Source organism: Poecilia latipinna, unplaced genomic scaffold (genome assembly GCF_001443285.1).
Source record: "Poecilia latipinna isolate Pla-1442-1.1 unplaced genomic scaffold, P_latipinna-1.0 Scaffold1050, whole genome shotgun sequence".
Lineage (NCBI taxonomy): Eukaryota > Metazoa > Chordata > Actinopteri > Cyprinodontiformes > Poeciliidae > Poecilia > Poecilia latipinna.
The window spans coordinates 24,928-43,587 of record NW_015113666.1 but is presented as its reverse complement, the minus strand read 5'-3'; the positions used below and the strand labels follow the sequence as shown (position 1 = coordinate 43,587).

Here is an 18,660-nt window from a genome sequence, read left to right as displayed (position 1 = left end):
ACAGAACAACAAAACCAAAATAGTAAAAGCACAAAACTACATATCGGTTCCCCAAGTTTAATAAGAATAAGAATAATTAGTCCATAATTTACAAACTAGTAGAGGTTTCTCTGGACTCTTGTTCTGATAAAACTAAATGTTGGTTCCAGTTGTCCTGAGTTGAGTTCTGGATTCGTACAATATAAATATATCCGTTGGTTCGCCATGTTTGATTAAATCACCTTGCTGCTGAAATGTGCTTGACTTGACCTACAGCGGCCCAGTCAAAGTCCAGACGTCAAATCAATTAAAATGCTGCAGCTGGATCTTGAGAAAGCTGTGCATTCTCTGCAAACCTAAAAACACTGGTTTAAAAGGAGGCCTGCACTAATATTGTTTTTTTAACTTAAAGTGACACACAGGCAGCTAAGTTATTTTTTAAATGTTGCGTTTCTAGTGGGCTTTTATGAGGAAGGACAGAGAGAGAGAAAGGGTGACAGGAATCGACTGGAGTTGCCATATACCTGCATTTGAAGCAGATAAAACCCAAAGAGATCCTACTGAAAACATTTTCTTTATTTTATACAAACTTTGGTTAAAGTTCCTTCAAGAAATATCAAAAGCTTACCAACTCATGAAAAACACGTCTAACAGTATCCTTACATGTAATCCTAACATACAACACCATCATTAGAAAATTATAAACATCCATAACTACTGAAACAGCGTTCTTACAAAAGAAACATAATGCCACAGAAATGCACAGAAGAAGGTGCAGGAAAAGGCCAGCATGTGAAACACGATGCTGCAGCGACGACACAGGAAGTTAAACCATGAAGCTCAATGTAAGGCGTTTATAAATCAAGTTTGTACAGTTCTGAACAGACCATTACACACAGTTACCACAAATATTAACGTCATTCATTTGTGACTTTGACTGATGCATTTGAAACTATCGTTTTTCCAATTAATTATAAAACATGAATTAGGTGCAGCATTTTTTAATTGATTGTGGATTTTTCTCCAGTCAACACATTATGCAGGCTCAAATATATATATATACACACACACACACACACACACACACACACACACACACACACACACACACACACACACAGCACCAGTATACTATGTAACATCCACTCTAGAGTAAATTTCCATTTAAATTAATTGGTTTCATGATACAATTAGACTTTTTATTGACCACTCTTAATTAGTTTGAGGTTCTAGAAGCTCAATGTTGGGATGTTTATCCATTAAAAACCAGTTCTGGTGTGTGTTTTTTATATCATTGTCCTACCAACACCCCATTATTTCCAACTTTAAATCATTTGACTCAAACTCTCCGCCTCAGATGAAAGAAAACGTGTCCAGAATTATGAGTTATTAAAATGTGGCTTTTAAACTTTTCAGTCATGTACATTTTTAATGTTTGCACCATATAATGAGGGTGGAGTAATAATTCCAAAAAGTAAACAGCTTTGGTAACACTTTATTTGAAGGGGGGTGAATAAGACTGTCATAAACATGACATAACACCTGTCATAAACATGAATAAGCCTTCATGAATATTTATGACTGTTGTCATAAAGCGTCATTCGGTAAATTATGACACTTTTAATACAAAATTGACATTATTCAAAATGTCTTTGTTATGACAACTTGACATTAACCAGGAAATCATTACTGATATAAATGTGTTATAAAAGTATTACTGATTGCACTTTAAAAATCAGGTAACTTTATGTTATTAAAGGTAAAGTTTAAACAGTAATGATTTCCTGGTTAATGTCAAGTTGTCATAACAAAGACATTTTGAATAATGTCAACTTTGTATTAAAAGTGTCATAATTTACCGAATGACGCTTCATGACAACAGTCATAAATATTCATGAAGGCTTATTCATGTTCAAGACAGGTGTTATGTCATGTTTATGACAGTCTTATTCACCCCCCTTCAAATAAAGTGTTACCACAGCTTCAATGATTTCTAACCAATTAGAGTGGTCATAAGTCCAGCCAGAATAATACCAGCAACTTTTTTAATGGCTACAAAAGGAAAAATGTTTGTCGATGTGGATCATTTTGTCGCTCTGTATTCGGTCAAAGTTACGTATCCAATTTCTGTGTTTAAATTTTAAAAACAGGACAGCAATCATGGCAAAGATGAGTGTGTGTTAAGTTTTTTAATATTTAATTTTGTGGTTGAAAGTTATAAAATCTGATACATGCAGAAGTTTATTTGCTACTGATTGTCTTTAGGAACAGGTAACAGTGTAAAAACACAGGCTCCGAATATTGGCCCCAAACTGTCACAGTCAAAACCGTAAAAAACAAACAAACAAACAAACAAAAAAAAGTTCATTTTAAACACAAAGACATGCAGGAAGCTGCAACTGAAGGATATAAGTTATCATGCAAGGAAACGTTCATACATAAAACATACAGGTCTCTTTTTGGTTGAGAAGTAAAACTGACCCGAATATGTTGCAGCAATGTGCTGTCGCTGCAATTATAACAAACACACAGGACAGTCAAACTTTTAAAAACATGCCGTTAATCTTTAGAAACCAACACAGATAAAAGACAACATTTCTGAAGGAATCATAAACACAGCAGAGTGATAAAATAATAAAAGTCAGGTTTTTCACAGGTGAGATTTCTTTAATCTCTCTTCCTTTTCTTAAAATTTATTATTTGTGGTCGTCTCAAGATGGAAGGCCGTCCTCCTCGTCGGAGCTCAACACGGATGATGTCAGAGCCGTGCGATGAGTCTGCTGCGACTTTCGCCTTAGAGAAGAAAAGCAGCGGAAACATCAATCAGCACTCGGCAGACATGTTTAAAAGCTTTGCGATACGGCCGAGACTTACTTCAGGTCGTTCTCCAGCGCCGCAACTTTGGCCTGGAGAGCCTCCTGGAGCTCCTGCTGCTCCTCCAGGTCTCTGAGGACTTTACGGCGGACTCCCTCCAAGCGCTCCACCTCTCCCTCGCTCTCGTCCAGCTGACGCTTCAGGGCCTTAACACGGAGGGTCAGCTGGGAGGGGACAGAGGAAGAGGAAGGGGGTTAGAGGGGAACAGAGGAGGTTAAAGGTGAAGACGTGGGCGGTTGGGAAGACATGAATGACAGGTAGGCTACAGATGATGTGGCAGAAATATGGAAGAACACCACAGGTCAAGGGTCATTCTAGTGACTGAGGGAGGTTGGGGTTGGGTAAGGAGGAGAGCACATACAATTAGTCTTTAAAAAGTAAAGAAACTATGGTTTATTATACTTCGTTTAAACTCTATTAATAAGAGTCGATGCTTCTTGGAGTCTTAGGAATATTTTGGGACTTTGGATCCTTCATCCCTACCATTCTGGTATCTGGCCCTCCAAAAAATCCCTACACCTAACAAGAACAATGAAAGTTGCCCATTTAAATAAATAAAAAAAATATCTGCAGCAGATGAATAATATTTGACATTCATGTTTTGAACAATAAATTGTCGATTAATGGTTTACTAGGTTAAAATGTGTTCCATTCGGTTAACGTCTGATCTCGTTTAGACCTTTTGTCAATGTTGTAGTTTGGCCGCCATCCAACAGAGGGCGCTGCTGGCCATCCTTAACCGGATAGTCAGTTGATACACGAGTAAAGATGGCGGAGGGAACGAAGAACGGGAAAGAAAAACGGCCCAGAGTCCAGATTAAGGATGCAAAATTACTTTTATTTGATTCTGTTTTGAAATATAAATACTCAACAAAAATAATTACAAAAGAATAAGAAGAAGAAGACTGATTTGCTACGAAGGCGACGTTGTGATGACTAAAAAGCGGAGGGCACAGCGCAGAAAAATTAAGAGATGATGCCAAAAAGCAAGGACAAATGTGACAGGTAAATTTTATTTAATCACTTTTAAAACAGGGTGTTAGATATACATCCATTCAAGGTAACACAGGAAAGCAACGCAATATTGAAATGAAATAGTTAGACTTAATGTAATTTGCATTGAAACCAGAGTATTTACCTGATCCCTCTGCTCGATATGCTGGCTTCTCTCCTGGTCCAATGTGGCGTTCAGCTCCTTCAGTTTCCTCTCCGCTCGTCTCTGGGACGCCTGGATGCTCGTCTTCTCCCTATAAGTAGGGAATTGATTGGCAAATTGGAAATGGACCAAAAATATGACTGTCTAAGGGATTTGTTTAGTAATTTATTGGTGCATTACATTGACAGCAGGTGTGGGACTCCATGAGGAGCCCAGGAGCTAAAAGAAACCCAAAACTATTTAAGAGATTTGAACTAATTACAAAAAGTATATTGGATTTTCTGATTCTTTACTAAAGAGCAAACTTTTTTGATTAGAATATTTCTTTGGACAGCTGTTTGTAGTTTCTCTGTTAGTAGCATTACTGAAAATGACTTAATTGTTTAGCATAACTTAAAAATAAATATTTCTCTGCTTCAATATTTCAGATCATAAAACAAATGTTGAGATAACCCGAGTGAATACAAACGACCATTTTTATATTGGAGGACATACTGTTATCAAAAACAACTGAAAATGTCATTTTTAGCTGCATTTCTGAATCCATGCAGCAGAAAATCAGAGAGGGATAGAAAAACCCTTAACTTTTTAAAATCCATGTTTTTGGTGCATTGGCGAAGACTTGGTAATCAAAGATTTTAAAAACAATGATGTAGGAGCCTAGAAATTACAACAGTGGAGATGCTTTCATTTGTCTTCAAAGACAAGATTTTAAACTTCTTTAATCTTTAAACTAAGCTCAAGAAGTTGACAGGAAATGCTGAAAAAAAATCCTCTAATATTTTTACTGTAAACTTTATCGCCCTCTACTGGATTATCCTTACAGACCATTAGATATTTATCCAATTCAGACATGCATGCATATAAAATGATGATTACAACCTAAACTCAGAAATGAAGAATGAATTTAGATGTTAAAATCCCCTTTTTATTATTTCCTGCACTCTTCATACATTTAACCAGTTAACTGCTTATTTATCCAGTCACTTCTTAATTTTCACTTTTGTCTGTAATAGTTGTCTATTCTATTAGTTTCCCTTAATTGTATGTTGCATTTTTTTCTACCAACTTACTCTACTTATGTCGTCAAAGTTTCCATCTGATTATGTTTCAGCACAAAATCAACAATTTCCAAGAGTTGATATAAAGTTGTGCAGACTGAATGAAGTCAGCTGACTTTTGAAGATGAGAAGTATTATTTTGTCATGTACCGTTCTTCACTGCGGAGTCTCTCCTCCAGCTCCTGGATCTTGTTCTCCAGCAGCGTGATTCCAGCTGTGGGTCGGCTCTGACCCTCCATGTCAGCCAGGCGGGACTTGAGCTCCTTTACCTGTGAGAAAGGGAAGAAGAAGAAGAAGAAGATCAATAAGCAGACCTCCTTGAAGAAGCTGCTGAGGGGACCTGGGCATACCTGTCTTTCCAGGGCGCTCTTGTCCATCTCCAGGTCATGTCGCTCTGAGCGCTCCTGCATCAGCTCCGAGCGAAGCTGGTCCACCTGAGTGGAGGGAAACGGAGACAACCAGTGGCTGGTGTTAGTGGACGGTTCAGGCCTTTACGCCTCCTGGTTATTTGTGTATTCAAATGTCATGCTGCACCTGATCTCTGCTCCTGGTTATGCGATCGTTCAGCAGCTCCACGCCGCTCTTCTCCTCATCCAGCTCGATCTCCAGCGTCTTGATTTTATCCTGTGAACAACTTCACACTTCAGGGACAGACTATGCTTCATCCCACACCAGAGGTGGAGACTCGAGACACATGACTTGGACTGGAGTCATTAATATTAAGACTTTACACCCAACTTTCACTTTTACACCAATGACTTGGGACTTCAATTGGACTTGTATCTGTTTACTTGAAAAGACTTGATATTTTGCCCAAACTCTAAAGCTTAAAACAAATATTGTTTTTAAAGTGGGCCCCTATTAATTAATTTCACTCATTCCCTATTAACAGACGGAGACCGTCCCTCTGTTTTTCCGCACTCCGTATCTATGTGTGGATAAGCTGCAGCACAACAAATCAAGTTAATGAGATTTAAAAAACAAAACAAAACAAAGAAAAACACTCAGAGCAGATGAGCTCCCGTGAGTAATTTCTTCTGGGTACATGAATTATGACGTATCCACCTAAAAACCGAGTACAACATGCAAAACCTGCAAGAAGAGGATCTCAGATGGAGATGCAACAGCTTCCAACTTTGTTCCACATTTTAAGTTGCACAAAGAACGGTAAGCAGTACTTTTCTTTTGCTAAGAGATAGCAGACATTAGCTGACTTCGTGTTATTAGCAAGTGTACTTCAGGCTACGTTGATGCTACTACTTACTTACATTTAACAAATAATTGCAACATTGTTAAAAAAAAAAGTCAAAAGGACTTGAAATTCCAAGTTTCAGACTCAGGACTTGAGGACAAAGACTTGAGACTTGCAAAACCCTGACTTGGTCCCACCTCTGTCTCACACACCCTATTATTTTAGAGGTGAACACCATTTGTCCCACAATCCTGATTTACTCCCATCTAACTTTAGACTCCACCTGTCACGACCTTTGACCGCAGCGGTCTCACCTCCAGGCCCCGGATCTCCCGGCCTCGGTCTGAGTGGGAGCTCTTCTCAGATTCCAGCTCATTCTCCAAGTGTTTCAGCCGGTTGTTCAGGAGATCTCTCTCCAGCTGAGCGCTGTCTCTCTCCTCGCTGCAGGTCAACAGCTCCTTCTTAAGACGAGAAACCTGGAAAAGCAAAACAAAGTCTTGTCATTTGTGAAATCTTGCAGGATTCTTATATTCTATGATCTAAGAAAAACTGTCTTTCTTTTATTTGGATTCCTATTAGTTGCAGTTCCCTGGGGTCCACACATTCAACATAATTATAGGAAAATCACAAAAATTCAAAATAAAAATAACTACAAAATAGAAGTGAAAGACATCCTGCAAAAGGACATTCCTTCAGTATATAAAGAATATATGCACAGTGTGGTTTTTTTTTTATTTATTTCTGCTGAAACATGTTCCTGACCTCTTCCTGCTGGGCCTTCAGGTTATTCTGAGCCCTTTGAAGCTCAGCCAGCCGGTCTTTGCTGTTTCGCTGCGCCTCCAGCAGGTCTTTCCTCGATCGCTCCCTGAATTCATCCAGCTGCGTCTGCAGGGTGGCCACCGACTGACGAGAATCTCCCATCATCAACTCCATCTGAGAGCAGGAGGAGAAATTAAGGCACTGATGGCTAAAAACACTTAGAGGTGACTTATTGGGCTTCTTTGAACAGGTTAGGATAGGTGTTAAATTTTTTTTGCACAAAATCGTTCTTGGATAATGAGATTTTAGTCTCATCAGTTCTGCGTATTTAGATCTCCTTTCAGAATGAGATGTTTTGGGGCCTCTTGCCACTTCAAAATCCAAATAATGCCTCCCTACTCAACATTTACTCTCACACATGAAAATGGCTGCAAACAGATGTGCAATTATACAACTGTACATCTTTGAAAAGCAGAAGTGGAACCTCCTGCACAACCAGCAAGAATTCTGCAAGTGGTTTCTGGATGGTAAATCAACAACAAAACACTTGTCTTTTCCAGCAGCCATTGTACACAGAGGTAAAACTAGCTGAGCAAACATGCTGGAGCTCCACTTGGGTCCTCATGGTAATGGCACAGTGCCCGTCGATTGTGACTTAACAATGGGGAGGTTTTTGAAATGGTTCATTTTCCAGACACCAAAACAAACTTTAACTTATTGCCAAAAAATAGCTGGGTGTTTTTTTTTTTTTTAAGCGCTTGGATTGTTTTTATAAGAAGTAGAAACCCAAATGGAAGATTAAAATTTCGCAAAATGTGAACTTTTCAGTTCCCTTTAACCAACACACGCTGACCTCCTTGTTAATCTTCTCAAGAGATCGGTCCAGCAGCCGTTTCTGCTCCTCCAGGTCGCTTTTGCCCCGTCGTAGCGCCTCCCTCTCCAGGTCTCGTTCCTCCAGCCGCCGGGTGAGGTCGTCCCGCTCTTTGCTCAGCCGGGTGGCGCCTCTCTTGGCCTCCTCCAGCTGAGTCTTCAGGGAGTGGTTCTCGTCTTCCAGGGCTTCCAGCTCCTCCTCAGCATCCGAGCTGCGCGGCACGCTGGATTGAAGCCTTGATTGCTAGACAAGAAAACAAAACACTTGAGGCAGATGGATTTACAGATGGCGTTTTAGGAAATAAAAACATGTATTTATTACACTTTAAAAAAATATGCACACTCTAAAGTTACAGCTAAATCAATAGCTGCGTTTGTAATCATGGCAATTAAAAAAAAAATCATATTTTTCAATAAAAAGTTTTTGCGCTAGGATGATGAAGGTATAATAGTTTAAAACTGAGTGGAAACACTTTTTTTTGCATAACACGAGTCATGCGATCAACAACTGGATGTTACTACTGGTGGAAAAGACGAAGGAGACAACGGGTAGTAAAGAGGATAATGGCGCGGCATGTTTTTCCTTTTTAATGGAAACACTGCAATTGCAAAAATTATTTTTTTTTACATTAGTGGAATATCAACAAAGTTTTCTGCACATTTGTAATGTGTAGCTACTTACGACTGCAAGTGATACTTTACAAAGTTAGTCACACCCTTTTTCGTTGTTTACTTGTTCTCGCAAAAACACTAATTTAATGTATTTCGTTGTGTTTTTTTTTTGTGGTAGACCAACAAAAAGTGCAAAGTGGAAGGAAACTGATTCAGATGACACCAAAATTTAACTTTCCATTCAATCTGCTAAATGCAGTAGCATGTAGCAGATCCAAATTAACTGCATCAATCTGAACTCACTATTTTTACCAAGAAACATGGCAGAGGGAGCATCATGCTGTGGTAATGCACAATCCAGAAAGAAAACCTATAACACACTGAAAAAGACTCGAGACTGGAATGAAGGTTCACCTTCCAGGCGGAAAAATCTAAACATCCAGCCAGAGATTCGATTAAATGGTTTAGATGAACTCATGTGTGGGTATTGGAATGGACCAGTCAAAGTCCAGACCCAAATCAAATTTAGAATATGTGGCAATTCTTGAAAATGTCGGTTTCAAAATGGCCTCCATTCAGTCTATTTTGCAAAGAGGAATGAGTAAAAAAAAACAACCTTTGGTCTCTTGATGTACTGAGTTGTGGCAGCCATGAATCATTTTCCTTCCACTTTACAAATACAAGCTACTTTGTGTTGGTCCATTGCGTAAAATCACAATGAAATAAACCAAACGTTTTGGTTGTAATATTGAAAAATACCAAGGGGACTGAACGGTTCAGCAAGGCAAGCAAGCAAGCAAGGCTCCGTATATTCCAACTTATTCTCAAACAACAGGATTAAGGCATGCTGAACAAATGCAACGTGATGCTTTTGTAGTAAACACGGACAATAACACGCATCTTATGCAAATTCCTCGCAGAAGGATTATTTTCTCAGCTCAGTTTTCTCCGGATAGGATCTACTTCATTTTTCTGGGATGAAAATAGAGCCCATGTAGGAGGACGTCCTTTTGTTTCCTGTAGTATTTGTGTTTACATAATTCTGCATGCATGTCTTATTGTTTCGTGGTTGTGAAGTACCATGCGGGCCAGCCTGTCTGTGAGGCGAATGTTTTCCTGCTGCAGCTCCTCGTTGGTGCCGCCGTCCACCACAGTCTTCCCTGCTGATGCAATAGATGACTGCAGGAAAGAGTGAGAAACAAGGGTAAAGAAAATAAGTCAAATGGCTTCTTATGCATGTTTTCTGTAATTTTTGGCACTTCTTTCTTTTCTGTTTTGCACAGTAGATGAGAAAAATAATCTCTTTTTTTTTCCATCCTCAAAATGGTGTCATCAAGCTCATTTGTTCAGATGATGTTTCACCTCCTTCGCCATCTCGAGGGCCTTTTCCAGCTCGCCCTTGTCTTTCAGAAATTGCTCCTTCAGCTTGCTAATCTCCGACAGAAGCTCGGCCTCCTTCTCTCCGCTTGCCTTCTTCAGGGCTTCGAGTGCCCCGGCTTTCTCCTCCGCCTCGCCCCTTTGTCTCTCCAGATCGGCGCGGGTACGCTTTAGATCGTCATGGCAACGCCGGAGCTCCTTAGGATAAGTAATCAGAGACAGATAATGCGTTTGAGTCAAGAGGAAGATGCCAAGGCGCATAGCAATGAGTTTTATGTGAGAGATTTGAAGAGAAAAGCTACAATTATTGTTGAGCTGATGGGAGATTTGAAAAAGTTTACTTTAAAAACAACAAAAGTTCACCCACACAATCATCATTTAGCTCCATGATTGCGGTCTGAATTACCTCTTTTAAAACGTTTGCATCGTCAGACACAGGCTTTTTGTTCTGAAGGTCCTTCAGGGAGGCCTCAACTTTTTCCTTCTCCAAACGAGACTTTTTTAGTCTGCGGACAAAAAGCAACGCGTTATTTTTTTTTTACAACTTGCATCCCATGATGCTGTTTAAACAAACAGAATTAACTTCTATTAATCAGCCAAAACATTAAACCACTGAAATATGAACCAAACCTGGCAGCAGGAAACGATGAGATTAAACTTCAGATATGAATTTAGAATTTTTTAATGTCTCATGATGATGTGGCTGAAAAACTTTTCACAATATAAGCTTTTCATATCAGTTGATATCAATAGTTATTGATTAGTTTTTTGTTTTAAATATCTTAAATACTACAAAACTAAACTAAATCTGTTTTATACACAGTTTTCACTTCATTATGTTTGTTAAAAATATTTTTAAGCAGTTATGAGGCACAGTGATAAAACCTCAAACTGCTGCTGTCAGTTACTCAACGGGTTGTTGCCAGGCAACCACAGTTGGTGGGGAACTTGAAACTGTTGTTGCTAGGTAACCAAAGAGTGAGCGAGTCAGTTGATTCCACCAACCTTGCTAAGCTAGCCATGAAAGGTTGAGGGGCTAAAGTCTTTCCTCTGCCTACATCTCCCAGAATGCCATGCGGTTCTGGACCATTTCAGTGAATATTTGATATATTTATTGTAATTGATTTATTGTCTATCTCTAGTCCTATTCTGGTGTCCACCTCCCACTCAAACATTGTGGTGGGTCGTCACTGTTCAGAAAAAAACCTAACATTTTACCGGATGTATTTTTAAAGGACAATCTGCTGTAAACATATTTGTTTCCACCAATAAAAGAAACACAGAGAACAAACCAACACGAATGTCACATGTGGGACTCGCCAGAAGCTAAAGAGAAACAGATGAATGTTCAATATATTAATGTTGTGGCTGATTGAAATAAAATCAAACCTTAAACCAACGTCAAAGGAACCACATCCAATGTTTATCCTCACATTATTTTATCATAAACTAAGATGCATCACACATTTACTTTAAATCAATGAAATATTAGAAAGAATGGATTCAAATAAAATATGATTGATCATGTGTAAAAATAATTTATAAAAGTTGTGATTGAAAGCAGAATTCTTTCTAAAACACAATGATTGGGTTTTTCTACTGTTAGTAACGGTTCACTGATCTAATAATCAATACGGACTCGGCGCTCTTCACACATACCATCAACCCTAGTAAAGATGCTTAAAAAGCCCCAAAATAAAAATTTCCCACAGTAAAAGTTTTAGGTAAAGTCCAAACTTTATCTAAAATTAAGTGGAAGGAAGAAATATTATTATATTATTAACTTTGACTAAAACATGTTTTTAAATTTGTCATTTACTTTCTTAAAGTGGATCAGTGTCAACAAAAAGTTAAATATGGGATGTTAATATGCAGAAAGACAAGCGAGCATTTCAGGAACGACATGAACTGATTGTAATGAACTGAAGCAGTTCCTTTGGGTCAGATTGAACTTTTCAGCATCAGTAGCTCCAGGTGCATTTGGTTTGAAATGAGAGGAAAAGCACCTAAAATCCACTCTTGAGTACGGCAAAGTATCTGTGATGGTATGGGCCAGTTTCTCCCCAAAAGGCAACTTTTTTTTGAGTGGAAGGTAAATTCAGACTATTTGACGTACCGGAGCAGCTCAGACAGAAATGAGAAATGGGTCATGACTGAATCTTTCAGGGAAATAATGACCCACAAATCAACACACAAGTAGGTCAGCAGACACAAAAACAACCTTCCTCCACGGCCACGTCAGTTTCTAGATCTAATTCCAATAGAAAACACTCGGGTGATGAAAAGACAACTTTCGTTCTGGTTTTTATGCAAAAACCTGCAGAACCAGTGAGTCTGTTATAAAAACAAAGAAGTATTTATTGGTGTTTTCCTCTTACTGGACGTGAGAGCTTGTATTTTTATTTATTTTTTTTCCCCAGTGAGGGATAATAACACCACTTTAAGGCTTTTTACACATTTTACCCAGGTGTACCAAGTGTGGAGGGTGATTATAATCCGATGGGATTTTCAGGGGGTAAATCACAGGTTCTGATTAAAAACGAGCTAAATCTACTCAAACCCAAACAGCAGGACAGATTTTCTCTCTCACGTTCGGCTGCAGGGCTGTTCTCGGTTCCTGCCAAATTAAAAATTAAATCAGAAAGCTAAAACATAGCAAAAAAAAAAAACAAATTATAATAATGATAATTATGATTTTAAAAGGCTTGGACGACTTAAAAAACATGTTTTTTCTGATGTTTGAATCTGAATTTAAAATCTGGTGGTTGTTTTAAAGATTTTGTAGAAATATTCCAAGACCATAAGTGATGATTTCCGTCGGAACATTTTTTACAAAACGTCCAAAAACAAAGTAAGAATCGGTCTCTTGTGCTCAGACGTTAAATATCCGTTTCCTGCCGTCATTGATCAGGATCTTATTTTGCTTCAGAGACACTGACTCCTCTCTGGTGCTGTGCAGTTTCTGCGTGGCGGCCTCCAGCTCCGTCCTCCACTGCTCCCCCTGCTCCCTGCTGCTCTCCAGCTCCTCCTCCAGCGTCAACAGGGAGGCGTTCACCTTCTCGCGCTCCTCCTCGATCTGCTCCTGCGACTGATCGCATAAAAACAAACAACATGTGCAGAAAAATCATGTCAGACTAATTGGAGGCAGTTTTTATTGGGATGCGTCGAGTTGAAGCTTTATTAGTACGCTCTACAAGAGGAATAGCAAATAATAAATTAAATAAAATGTGTTGTGCTGTCATCGTAAACAGGAATCCGACTACTTTTATCCTGCTACTGCCAAGTAAATCAGCTCATCAAAAAAAAAAAAAAAACTTCTTGCAGTCAGGCTGCAGTTTTTTCCATCCTGCACTCTCATTGCTTTTTTTTAACATGTTACTTTTTTCAAGGATCTCAATTTTAATCTATTCCTGCACATTTTCTTCAAGTTCCCTCCGCACCCCAAACTGCAGTTCTCCAAAAATACCTCACCGACGGAAACAGACAGTTTTAAAAGAGAAAGTTTTCCATCTCAATCAGAACTTGCAAAGTTTTCTTCCCCCTCTCTGTCTCTCTCTCTCTCGCTCTGACCTCAAGAGACCCACATATCCGCGGTTTGAATGCTGAGAGCGAACTGATGCATTAAACAGAATGACAAGGAAAAAGCCTGGATGCAGATGCAGCATCAAAGCCAGAGCTAATGTTCCCTTAATAAGTCATTAAACGCCTGACAGGTGAAACCTGACGGTTGTCCCTCACCGCTGCACCTGTGCACAAAGACGATCTGACGCCGCTTTACAACGACGCGCGCGTTGCTGTGATGATAACAGATCAGAAATCTGTTAATTATTAATTGGGATTGTGGCGCCGAAGCTTTTCAGACACAATTTACTATTTTTAAGCACAAAATAGGAGCAGAAATCTTCCCACCACGCGCTAATGAATGCTAGATGCTTTTTATAGCTTTGCGTTTCGCTCACAGCCTAAAAAAAAAAGAAAAAAAAAGAGAGATCAGACACTTACCCAGAAATGCTAAAAAAGTTACAGTGAAGAACACAATCAATAAAACTGTGAATAAATACAATTAGAATGTAATTTAGGATGATGGTGTCATCTTAATACTTATGCTCCTCTACTTGTACTAAACTAAAATCCAACATCATCTTTCTAAAATCTAATTTTATTTGTAAAGCACATTTCAGCAACAAGGCAGTTCAAAGTGCTTTAGATTATAAAAACACAGAGCAAACAGCCAACAATTTAAGTATTACATCTTGTTACACATAAGAATATTGATTAATGTTTCAACTCTAAACAGGTGAATGCTGCTTCTCCGTATTTGGTTCTGGTTCTACACACCAGGCTGTCACAGATTTTTGAAGGCTTTGCCATGCAGAGACGTCATGTACACAGATTAGGGGTTTCAGATCAAATCCTCCAGTGTTACTCTTCCCTGCTCCAATAAACCTGGATCAAATGAATGGTTAGAGACCACGCCGAAGACTCAGCCTTTGGATTCAGGTGTGTCTAAAAGTCACAGAGCTGTGGCACTCTAGGAGTGGGGTTACAGAACCCTGCATTATGATGTTACCACTCGTCTGATCGGTTTTGTTGCAAAGTCCCTACACTGGCTCCACGTAGCTTTAAAATACTGTTGTTAGTTTATAAATCACTGAACGGCTTAGCACCACAATACATTAAATATCAGCCTTCCAGAACCTCTCAGGTCTTCTGGTTCTGGTTCTGGTCTGCTCTGCGAAACAAAGAACCAGAGCCAAACATGGAGAAGCAGCATTCAGCTCCTATGCACCGCAAATCTGGAACAAGCTTCCAGAAAACTGCAAAACAGCCGAAACACTGAGTGCCTTTAGGTCTACAATAAACGGCCACCTATTTAGAGTTTCCTTTGAAACATAATGAAAAATTTAACGTTTGCACTTGACTAAATGCTTCAATTGTTTACATTTTATTTTTGTGTTTTCATGATGCAAAGCATTTTGAGCTGCCTTGCTGCTGAAATGACTAATTGATTAACGCACTTCATTGAATACCTGCAGCACAGCATCTTTTGGGATTTTCAACATCTTGTAATTTGTCCGACAGTCACCTGCGTGAACTCCTCCATGGTTTTCCGGAGGTTCTTCATGTCCTGGCTGAACTGCTCCCTCAGCGCCTCCATCTCTTTGTCGTGGCACTCCACCTCCTCCTTCAGCGCCCCCTTCAGCGCCGTCAGCTCTCGCTCCCGCTGGTGGAGCACCTCCTCCTGCCGCTGGTATAACACGGTGGCTTCGGCCAACTGGGCCTGCAGGTCCGTCACGTCCTGCAGAGAGAGCGGCTGCAGGTCAGCCTGTCGGAGGGAAGCGCTGCTTTGCGTTAGCGGGTGTTGCTGTGGAGCGTGCGTACCGACTGGAATGAGTCCGACTGGGGCAGGTTCTCTGAAACCCGCCTCAGCTCTTCCTGAAGATGAGCCAACTGATCTTCCTGAAGGCGCAGACGGGACTCTGCCACCTCTCTGGCCATTTGCTCTGCAGCAAGTCTAAACACAAATGGCCTTTTAGTTTGACCCACTTTGTGAGAGAAAATAATCTAAAAGCAACACAGCAGCAAATATTAACCATTTTCCGGTGATTTGACGTGTTCTTATGCAGTTTTATGAGCTTTATTGGGATTTCAGACAGAATAACAAAAGCAGAATGACAGATTATCGACTTTCTACGGTGTTTTGTAAAGAATTTGTAATTCATCAATCTGTTCAAATTTTGTCACGTTACAACCCCAAACTTCAAAAGTATTTTTTCTGAAGCGTTCATGAAACAAACCAAGACTAAATTTAATAGCCCATAACTGTAAAGTGAACAGTACGATCTGTTTTTGTTTTTTTTAACGGAGCCCCCTAGGGATACGGGGACAAAATGATTTGCATTTCCTCACAATGACCAAATGCACCCTGGTCTTTTTTGGATACAGTCACAAACGTATTTTAAATTTTAAATACATACACATTCAGAGAGCCTCTGTGAAAACGTGTTTATATATTTTTAACTCCTTGGTGCAAAAAAGCTGATTGAAAATCGATTTATTCAATGCATGTTTATGCCGGTTTGTGTAAGGCTGAGATGGAAATGCACATGAAATCGGCCCTTTAAAAAAACACAATAAAAACCATCACATGACTTTATTACCCCGTGAAAATAACTCAGAAATCGTCCAAATATATGTATTTTTTTCCCCCCTTTCTTTCCTACTTGCGGAAAGTTTCTGTTTACATCTTAGAAGAAATGAAAGAGATGGAAAGCCCATGTTTCATCTGTTTTTCTTTTGCATTTTGCACATAGGTTTGTGGTGTATTTCTGTCCTAAAAAAAAGATATTAAACTCCAGATATCTCACAAATGAGACATTAACATACATGGATATAAAGTTTACAAAAACCTTATGTTATAGCAGAAAGTATGCCGGCTACCGCAAGAAAGACTTTCAGTATCAAATTACGTCGCATGAACTGATCAGTACGTTACTGCGAGAGAACGCAAAAGAAAAAATAAGAAAATCCTCCGTAGTATTTACAGAAGTTTTTTGGGGGACACAGAAACACACACAGGTTGACTCTGTTTACTAATAACGTCACTTAGGGAAGGTTCTTGATTTTATTTAGGGTTTAAAGTGAAGCGGGCCAAATATATGTAAAAACAACAACAAACAAACCAACATAAGACAGAAATTCAGTCGGTAGAGAAGTTGACAACTTCATGAATGAAAGACAATTAGTTGACAGTAATCTTCTGCCACATGTTAATGTGCAAGGCACTTAACCTCAAATGACCAATTAATATGCATATCAAAGTATGATTACCTGAGCGTTTTTTGACTGTAGCTCCAATGTGAAACATTTTGAGTGGTTGTTGAGACGAGTTCTTATATTCTGTCTTTGTTTGCTCTGCTGCTGTTGCAAAGAAATTTCCCCGTTATGGGTCAATAAAGGATATTTCTATTCTATTCTCTAAAACTTGCTGTATGAATTCAGTCCATTTACTACTTCACTTTAACTTCATGAGGTAAATTGAAGTGGTAACTATGCACTACTGTGTGTTGGTCCAGCAGAGTAAATCCCAATAAAAGACATTAAAATTTAGAACCATAACATGAGATTTAACAAATGTGGAAAATCCTAGGCTATGTTTAAATGATCAAATTTTAAACTCTTCAAATTCTGCTGGAAAGTGTTATAAATGAATATATATTTTTTAAACTTATTTATATATTGAACTGTGGATAAAATTACACAGGCAGAAAAGAGAATAAAATGGTTTTCTTATTGCCTGAAATGCTTGATAAATATGCAGCAATAGTACACCAGACCGTGCCATGATGCCGCCATCACCGTGCTTTTACTGCTTGTGCAAACCATCAGCCACTGTTTATAGCAGTCATTTTTTTTCTTATTTGTTGTGATTACAATAGCTAAGATTAGTCTTGTTAATGTGATATTAGTAAAGTAAATGAGATTTCTGGCAGCGTTTTGGTTTCTTCTTGAACGTTTGAAACCATTTCTCTCCTCCTTTCAGAGGACTTTCAACACAACTGTTTAAACTTAAGAGTTTATTATGGACTACGGAGGAGGACTTTTTGAAAACGGTGGCCTTACTCATCCTGCGCCTGCTCCAGTTCCTTCTTGTAACGTTCGAGTTGCTTCTGAAGATCCTCGAGTTTCTCCTTTCTGATGCTTCCGTCGGATCCTCCCGTCTGCACAAAATATTCACAGAAAACCAGAGTGAGACAGAGGAGAAGGAGCTCAAGGACAGAGAGGCGGAGAGAACGTGTCCCAACACACGGCTACTGCCGACCTCGCAAAATATGCTATACATTCTGCATTATTTTTAACTTTTAAAAATAATAATAAAAAAAAAATGAAGCCTTGCTTGGATTCTTTGCCCTACTTTTTGACAGCCAAAAAAAAAAAAGTCTTTGGGCGAGAAAGCCTTGCCAGGGTTCTGAGAACCTTAAATAAAAAAGAAAAATGCTCGACTGCGCTGACAGCAGAGCGAGAGAAGAAGTGTGTTCGCCGCCCACCTCACATGCTGCTCAGAGACGCAGCCATAAGCTCAGCCTGCCCGTAAAACCTTCGTCTTTATCCTCCTACACAGTCATTACAACAAAGCGCACACAGAGGAAGACAAGAAAAATGAAGCCAGGCTCGCAGATGTTTCCCTTCTTCTGCTTATTTAGCTTTTTTTTGGGTTTATCAGTGGCGGATTACAAAGATTCACTTTCTTCTCATCCCCTAAAGGACAGTTTGGAGATGATCCCGCTCTGGGATGCTTCAGTTTCTCGCTGAGAAGAGAGATAATTAACAGAAGATAACATAAGAGGGACGCTCGTTTGAGCAGTTTGTGTAGATTGCATCAGCTGGATTCTCATGCGAATCACACAAATAATAGAAATAAAGACTCCTGCTGGGCTAAACAGAGCCTTATATTAAAGGATGATTCTACATCTCTTAAGCAGTTAATTAAAAACTAAAAGCAGAAAACATTTCCCTCACACTGAAAACATTTGGTTTGTTCTTCATAGTGTGAGCTTCATTTGAAGCTCACACTATGCATCTTGTTTTAGCAGGGGAAATATTTTTGCTTACTTTGACTTTTTATTCAGTATTTTTAAGCTTGTTGTTTAATCTTTTTGCACAAAAGTTCAAATCATACAGTTTACATCTGCAGCGCCTTTGAATTTAAAATGTTTATGTCTAGAATTGATCAAATTAAATTATATTCACAATTATAACATGAAATGTCTTTAAAATAT

At 39.0% G+C, this 18,660-nt stretch overlaps 1 protein-coding gene and 1 long non-coding RNA gene across 2 annotated transcripts in view; both read right to left on the bottom strand.

The window, feature by feature from the left end:
- Positions 1-2,149: 2,149 nt before the first annotated feature.
- Positions 2,150-18,660, bottom strand: part of cgnb (cingulin b) — a 34,115-nt gene continuing 17,604 nt past the window's right edge. The window contains exons 5-20 of the mRNA XM_015051542.1: positions 17,504-17,601; positions 15,263-15,395; positions 14,967-15,179; positions 12,820-12,968; positions 10,287-10,386; positions 9,866-10,078; positions 9,584-9,682; positions 7,875-8,135; positions 7,025-7,195; positions 6,577-6,738; positions 5,605-5,694; positions 5,421-5,504; positions 5,221-5,339; positions 3,992-4,100; positions 2,854-3,017; positions 2,150-2,772 (exon numbers count right to left, since the gene is read on the bottom strand). Coding sequence (XP_014907028.1) covers positions 2,691-2,772; positions 2,854-3,017; positions 3,992-4,100; positions 5,221-5,339; positions 5,421-5,504; positions 5,605-5,694; positions 6,577-6,738; positions 7,025-7,195; positions 7,875-8,135; positions 9,584-9,682; positions 9,866-10,078; positions 10,287-10,386; positions 12,820-12,968; positions 14,967-15,179; positions 15,263-15,395; positions 17,504-17,601 — 2,247 coding nt within the window. The 3' untranslated portion in view covers positions 2,150-2,690. The remainder of the gene's footprint in view (positions 2,773-2,853; positions 3,018-3,991; positions 4,101-5,220; positions 5,340-5,420; positions 5,505-5,604; positions 5,695-6,576; positions 6,739-7,024; positions 7,196-7,874; positions 8,136-9,583; positions 9,683-9,865; positions 10,079-10,286; positions 10,387-12,819; positions 12,969-14,966; positions 15,180-15,262; positions 15,396-17,503; positions 17,602-18,660) is intronic.
- On the bottom strand, positions 10,731-12,464 carry LOC106959167 (uncharacterized). Its single transcript, XR_001427287.1, has 2 exons — positions 11,908-12,464; positions 10,731-11,848 (listed from the first exon to the last, which is right to left on the bottom strand). It is a non-coding gene; the product is annotated as an uncharacterized LOC106959167 (long non-coding RNA).